Source organism: Manacus vitellinus, unplaced genomic scaffold (genome assembly GCF_001715985.3).
Source record: "Manacus vitellinus isolate BGI_N305 unplaced genomic scaffold, ASM171598v3 scaffold_3_pilon, whole genome shotgun sequence".
Classification (NCBI taxonomy): Eukaryota; Metazoa; Chordata; class Aves; order Passeriformes; family Pipridae; genus Manacus; species Manacus vitellinus.
Genome location: NW_021940535.1, coordinates 5,871,878 through 5,879,467, shown reverse-complemented (window position 1 = coordinate 5,879,467; position 7,590 = coordinate 5,871,878). Strand labels below are relative to the sequence as shown.

Sequence of the window (7,590 nt, the reverse complement as noted above, 5' to 3'; positions counted from 1 at the left end):
GCTTTGGAGGGTTCAGGGAGCGAGTTCAGGAGGGGCGAGGGAGTAAGGCAGTCTGGCGGCGGCTCCGGCGAACTTCCCAGTCGTGAAGGGCACCGTGCGATCCCGATCTTCCAGAGCGCCGCAAAAAAGTTCATAAGGAGCTGGAAATTCTGGTGTTTCGGATCTAATGTGGTCCGGAGCACTCTCTAAAAGTACAGTGTCTGGGGAGGTGAGAAAGAAGGCACTGACTGGGCAGAGCCGTCCCTGAGCAACAAATGTGAGGTTGAATAAAGAAATAGGTGTGTTGTGGCACCACGCACGTGTATTTGACATTATCAGGTATTCATGGAGATACGCAAATTGTTACTAATAGACAAAAAAAAGGAGTGCGTGCGTAGATACGGCAGGAATGGGGTAATAAGCTTGTACATTACTCAAGATACTTATTTCTAACTTACAAAAGCACTACACTGATTTTATTGGAACAAGAGAAAAATTTTTTTGTTTTTTTTAAAGCTGGAAGTAAAGATTCTCAGTCTTGCTGATAAGAAACATTTAACAATTTGAAGAATATAATTTAATTATTGCAGGATAGGAGTGTCTTTGCTGAAATCTAGCAGCTGTAGTTTCAGCTATTGTGAGTTTGGTTCTTGCTAATACAGATTTCAGTGAAGAGTTTTTACCAGCAGATTTAGTGTAATCTTCATTTCTAAACTGGGATATTTCTCATAGATACGTTCATCTTTTTTCAGGGGTTGGCACATTCAGATTCTTTATGTGACTTTTAAAAATTTAAAGGTCGTTCTTTGTTTGTCCCCAGTGTCTATATCACATTGAGAGTCGGGGGAATGTTTATTTGTGGTAACAATAAAGCATCTTCAGAAGGGTGAGTATTACTTGTACATAGTGTGCTGTGACTAGTCTCACTATCGACTATTAAAATGTGAATATTTAAGAGCTACAAAGTCTTTCAGAAATGTTTCCAGTGTTTTAGGACTCAAAAACTTTGTGTGACATAGTGAGTGTTTTTGAGAGGTAGTACTTTATCAAGTACTGGCTATTACATAAAAAACGTTACGTTTCGTGTTGTGTAGTTTCCTTTGCAAAACAGACAAAAAAAAAAGAGCAAAAATATTTTTTTCCTTCCTCTGTCTCCATGAGAAATGAAAGTAACAACTAAAGTTAAACAACCTGTGGAGAAATCTGTGTCAGTAAAATGTTCCATGAGATGGCAACTGCTATTTTTGTTTGGAACTTTGGAAGGATTCAAGATTTTAACTTAGGAGGAAAATTGGGAAAAGGTTTAATTTTTTTTTCCAGAGATTTTTTTTTTAATATGTAATTTCACCTTGAAAAGTGACAGACACTAAAAATCCGCAACATCAAAAAGTCATAAAGTGTTTCTGCTCAGTTTAAAATGAACTAAAGCAGCCGTGTGTAAACTCAGGCCAGAGACTTGAAATTCAAGCTCAGTTTTTTCCCCCCCCTGCTGTGTTTTTTTCCTTTCTTGCTAGAATTGCCAACAAGCTGAAATATGGTGATTTCTTCGAAGATATGCTTTTAAATTGTTTTTTGTTCCATAGCATTGCAACATTCATAGGTGAAATGTACATATTCCCACACTAATTCTTACCTACAAAGAAACTTCGGCTTCGGGAGAAGGGAGTTCTTGTAGTGCATTATTGAATGCATGAGCTGTATAGTGAGAGTGCAAGCTAATGGCCACTTTCTGTAAAGCAGCTTATGTCAGAATAAGCTACGTCTAGAATCTAGTTCAGTCCAACTGTGTTCCCAGGAAAGTTGGTGCACTCTAAAGTTCCTCTCACAATTTGCCAGAAAAAAGTGTTTTGTCACCATTCACAAGATGATTCAGCTTCTTTAGGTGTATAGATCATGCATGCCTTTTAATAAGTTCACAGGTGTCATGTTAAAACTGAAAACCAGTTTTAGATAACAGTACTATATTCATGTGATTGAACAGTGAGAGTTATTTTTAAAAATGGCTGCAATACTGACAGAAGGCACACTTAATAAATGTCTGATTTACGTTGTGTTTGAGCAAAAGCGCTGTGGAAAACTTTAGTGTTGACTGTAATCAGAAAGTTCTGTAATTCTACAGTTAGTGCTTATAGATGCATCTTTGCTGACTTGGGGAGAAGTATCTGTGAAGCTTAGGGGGGAATAACATTTTTCCCAGCAGGGATGCTGAAAATCTTGTGAACAGAATCTGGCTTTTGCTAAGCAAGGAAGTTCACTGAGTCGAGTAGGTAATTTTTACAGTATTACTTATTTACGCAAAATTCAACTTATTAGTTTTTTTTAAAAGTGGAGGAAATGGACTGCATACTTTAAGTACAACCTTTAATGATTTGATGTTTGAATAATACTTACGTTAGAAAACAAGACCACTGATAACAGAAGCTGTAGGACAGTAACAGGAGATTTATTTTAATGTTAAAGCTGCTACCAACCTTCTGTTCGTGCTGTCAGCGAGGTCCATGGAGAGCAATGCTGGGCTTGTTGAAATGGTATCTGATTTAAGACAGCATCTGTAAATGTATCTATCTATAAATGTATCTATACATTTAACATCTTAGTATATGACGTGTACAACTGTTGTAGAGTGGATAAGTCAATCTTTAAATGGACGAGTTGCTCAAGCACTGACATAATTGAAGTAATAATTTCAGATAAGGAGTTATGTCTGCGAGGAGGAAGGCTGAGGCAAACTAAAATCTTGTATGAAGTGTGTCCAAATCAGTAAAATCTTATATAAAATGTATGCAAAACAGAGAAGGGGTGTTTCACAGGGGAACGATGAAAACATTGATTACAAGTTAGTAGAGTGCTTGGATTTTCTTTTTAGCTCTAAATATCTGTGCAAGAGGTTTTTTTGAGCTAAAGATTAAAAGGAAAACAATATACAGAATTATTAAGTAGGTATTGTATCTGTTCTCATGGAGATCACTTAAAGACTTTGGAATGATGGTGTGTATGTCTGATTATGGATGAGGCGAAACTAAGAATGAAATTTGTTGAAGGAAGGAGTAGGTTCTGTGGAGCTCCAAGCAAGAAACAATAAAGTTTTCTGAAACATTCTGCTTTCTGTAACTGATAATAGTAGGCAGTTTAATTATCAGTATTTTCTAATTGTACACCTAGATTTCCACTGAGATGGGTCAGACTGTGGACTTGAGGTCTGGAACCTCAGTGAAAGTGATAAAACTACATCCAATGTAATTGTCAGAATACGTATTCTGAATTAAAAAGATAGAGTAACACTTGTAAACTTGGGTAGAGGGAACTCTTAAGGAGAAGAGTGAAAAGTATAATTTGCATTTAATATTGACAAATTAATCTTCTTTTAAAAAATATTAAAAAAAGAAAGGAATTCTTAAATATTTAACAAATTATTTAGCCACAGGCTTGTAAATTGATTGTAATTAAAAAATACTGAGAGAGAAGAGGATGTCTGTTAATATTTCTTCTGTGTTCAGAAAAAATTGTAAACAAACAACACCCACCCCCAAGTTAATGTGGGTCACACTCTTATTTTAGGAATCTTTTGGCTACCTGACTGAAGTCTAGATTATAGGATTTTTCATTTATTGTACCTCTACTCTATTTGTGAAAACCTACTGTTGTCTTGGAATGATTTAAAATGCATACTGTACTTCCTATCTAGTGGTAAAATCAGTAGTACTTTTAAGGTGAGAAGGCCATTTGGAAATTTAGATAGATACTGCGCGTGATCTGAATGCTGTGGATAAAAATAACAGTGTAATGATGTGAGTGGATCAGCAGTGTTGTCATTTGCTTGAAAATGTGATGTACTTCCAAAGCTTCTAATTGGGATATATATGATTTCATTAAAAAATGAGGTAAAACTGACACCTTACTGTGTGCAAATAAAGATTTCCTTGATACACAATTACAGAATACTCCAGAATTTGCTATTAGTTTTCTTTTTTTGTATGTGCATATGGTGCCTGCTTAAATAACGTTGTGTATGTAATTACGCAAGCAAAGTAGTAAAAATTGCAATTCCACATCCTAGGCTTTTCTGAACTAGGAAGTAAAAATAAATCTTTACAGGAGGGTATGATTTCTTTATACTTTTAAATTGTCTTTTAATCTAGAACCGGGCCTATTTCCCTTGTCAGTTTTTTATTGTATCTGGCTCTTTTCCATTCTGCTTTTTACGTGGTTAGTTCAGTTTTTCCTGCCATGCATTCTCTTTTCACAGCCTGCATGTTCAGTTTAAATCCCAAAGCCATCAGATGTAATTTAAAGGAACAAAGTATTTGAAAGGAAGGAAACTCAAACCTTACAGCTCATATATAATTTTAATTTTTTTTAATGTGAGCTGGTTTCCTTTCCATGTTTCTTGGTGTGAGTGCATCTGGCAAACTTCATATTTTTGGTGTGTAGTTGTCTGATTTTGTTTCTTACTAGTAAGATAAAAAATTCTAGAATTGGAACTCATTTTGCTGCTTCAGTCAGAAATCGTGGGGATATGTGTTATAGATCCTTAATTTACCTGTGAAACTGTACCATGGCAAATGGATTAAAGTTGTTATTATCATCTCTTTGTCATTGATACAGTTCATAATCAGGACATCATAAATTTTGTCCTCTGTGATAACTTCTTCCTGTTGTATGTCCACTACTTGTACCACGTTTCAAGTGAGTATTTATTGCTAATGTGTTTAGTGCAAGTTAAATCCACTAATTATTGGGAGAAGAGATTGACATATGTTGTTTCATTCTTAAAGCAGTTTAACCATTCCTGGTGTTCAGTACGTGGTTGCTTTGAAACTGGGAGACGTAATCAATCCCAAGACCTAACTATTTGCAGTTCTCTTCTCCAGCCTAAGGGAAATGTTTTCTTTTTCACTGGAAGGTGGTAGTATTTTGAGTTTGTTTGTTGGTTTTTTTGGTTGTGGCTTTTTTGTTTGTTTGTTTTCTAAGATAAACTATTTCTCGTTAGTTTTCTCCACTAAATCAAGCTTCTGGAAAAGTAGTATCTGGTTTTTTTCCCTTTATAAGCAACATCTAATGTACTGGTGGATTAATCCCCATATACCTTAAAAAATAGGGATGCCGTACATTAGACCCAGTTATTCTGTGAACTTTAAAATGAGAGTTTTGTAAATAACTCTTATGGTTGCTTTCATCATTTGAAACTCATTTTGGAGTTTTTCAGGCAACTGGCAAATACCAGTTTAGCTTCAAATTTGCCAGACTGTTCCACAGTAAATTCTGCATATGTGGAAGGGTAATGTCTGAATTTCAAAGTTTAGGCTATTTGCCTATTCAGGGAAAGAGTATGGAATAACTATTTAACTGCTGAATTGTTGTGTGTCAAGGTTTTTCCTGTATGGAGTGTGCATTGCTTTTACATGCATGGTTTGAACTGAAGAACCTGTGGCTATTTTAGTTTTTAGATTATAAAAGGTGTGTCCACAAAACAAGTTCAGGAGGAATAGTCAGTGCACTTCAAATTCACATCCTAAATTATTTTGCCTGTGGAGACATGTCTTCAGTGTTCCCAGCAAGTGTTACTTTTTCTGCCAGATTTATCCAGGATATCAGAAAGCTAAATTTTTAAGAGATGGAGGTGTTAGGCAACAGAGGTTGATTGGAATTTGCGTGGGAGTCATCTAGCTCCTCTGGGTGTCTGTGAATGGGTGGGAAGAGAGAAATTTGGAAGTACGCATTTGAATAATTCAAAGATGAAGTTCAAGTTTTATGCATAAAACTTCACTTTCTCTAGACAACCATACTTGGTCTGATGTGAGAAATGAGGGATGGTATTAATGGTGACTTGTAAAAAGTACAGTAAAAATTGGGCTTGAAACTTCTTGTTGCTGTTCTGCTGTTTAGAGTTTTAAAATGTTTTATTTGGTTTTTGAGCCAAATACTCTTACTCAGGCATGAAAATATAGTTAAAAATATTTATACATGCAGATATCCAAGTGAAAAGTAAATAGTTGCATTACCTGCTGCATGTCGATCTGCTGATATTGCCCAAACTGAAGTGAGATGACAGCCACTTTCGGTTAGTGCCAGTTTTGGTTTAGTCTTTACAACAAAATACTTGGTTATGATCTCCCTGTTCTCTATTCCCCCTCCCCCACCCAAGTGGACAAGTACTTGAACTTCTTATTTTTATTTCCAAACCAGTATTTTTCTAAAAGTATCAAATGTTGAAGCGTGCTGGAAGAAAGTGGTAATATAGGGAATTTAGTAACTTTTTTCTGTGAAATGGGTCACTCTTACTCCTTACATGGTATTCAGTAATGATTTCATGTCTGTTTTTGTTTCTCTAAATCCTGAAGTAGGGATACAGAGACAGATTTTTTTTTTTAGAGTCGCTTTGCAAGTTGCAGGCTTGCATATACAGACTAAGGGAACACTCCAGTAGGGATTTATCTTTTTGTTTTAAAGACTGTCTGAAAACAAATGATACTATGTTACTTTTTCTGTTCTACTGTTGTATTTGTTTAAGGAAATGTATTGGAAATCTAATTATTTGTATTGAAATCTTATTTTCTTATTAACAGACATAACTCTTTAATTTTTCTCTACTGAAGAGAATGAAACTGAGAAGCACCCATACCATTTTCTTGATACGTAAATGTTCTAAATGAAGGACTCCCACAAAATGAGATAATGTGAAAATAAATCCAAAGGCAGTGTACAATTAAGAGAAAAGAAGTCATCAAACTGATGACTTCCTTTTTTACGTCTCATAGAAAATCAGAAATAAACTTGATTTCTGGAACAGTTCTGTTGTTGGATCTTGCTCAGGTACTTCATGTTTAATCAACTTATAGTTAGTGCCAGAAACTTTTAAAATGATTGGGGGGTTTTGTCAGGACCAATTTTTTTTATTATTTAAATTTCCTGAAGCAGGTTGATTAAAATTATTTTAGATATTAAGAAACACATACAATTTTGACTGTATTGTTTGAGGTACTTCTGGAAGACCAAGAGTTACCTATAAACTCTGAGTTGCAAAGTTTTTAACATGCTGGCAGATAGGGTAAGGGATATTGAATACTGGCAGTTGCTTTGCTTTTTTAGTTTTCTAACTCAGAAAAATAAAAGATTCTCATTTAAAACCAGCAAGAAAATAAATTAAGATTTCTCATCTTTTTCCAGGAGGGAAAAGGGAGTGAAGCAACATTTTTTTCTCTTTAATATCCACGAGCTGCTTGACTCCTCATTCTTCCCTTTCTTTCCTCCTTGTCCTTGGGAGTTTCTAATATCTGCCTGGTCAGTATATAGTAGTGGTAGAAACTCTTGAGAAGAATTTTAAAGCCACGTAATGTTAAACTACCTGTGTGAATGAACTATTAGGGGAGAAGGCAAGACATAAAATACCATGGGAGACAAACTAATATTTATATTTAAAAACATCAAATGGAGAGCATGGTTGAAGAAAATGTGAATTCTGTGAGCCCAAGAGCTGACATGTTTGCTTCCTGTCTTGTGTGTCAGTAACTGAACTGCTCTGACTTACTATGTGAGGTGAGCATTTCAAATAATAAGTGGTGTGAACTGAGCACATCCAGCAATTGATCTGCGGATGTAGGCATTTAGTGC

General features: G+C 35.4%; 1 protein-coding gene across 4 annotated transcripts in view; it reads left to right on the top strand.

The window, feature by feature from the left end:
- Positions 1–750: 750 nt before the first annotated feature.
- Positions 751–7,590, top strand: part of EZH2 (enhancer of zeste 2 polycomb repressive complex 2 subunit) — a 48,969-nt gene continuing 42,129 nt past the window's right edge. For 2 of the 4 annotated variants that reach the window (XM_029961816.1, XM_029961813.1), the window contains exon 1: positions 753–865. In XM_029961816.1, coding sequence (XP_029817676.1) covers positions 828–865 — 38 coding nt within the window. In that variant the 5' untranslated portion in view covers positions 753–827. Of the gene's footprint in view, positions 866–7,590 lie in introns of all 4 variants that reach the window. The other 2 variants (XM_029961815.1, XM_029961814.1) reach the window with 2 other exon arrangements.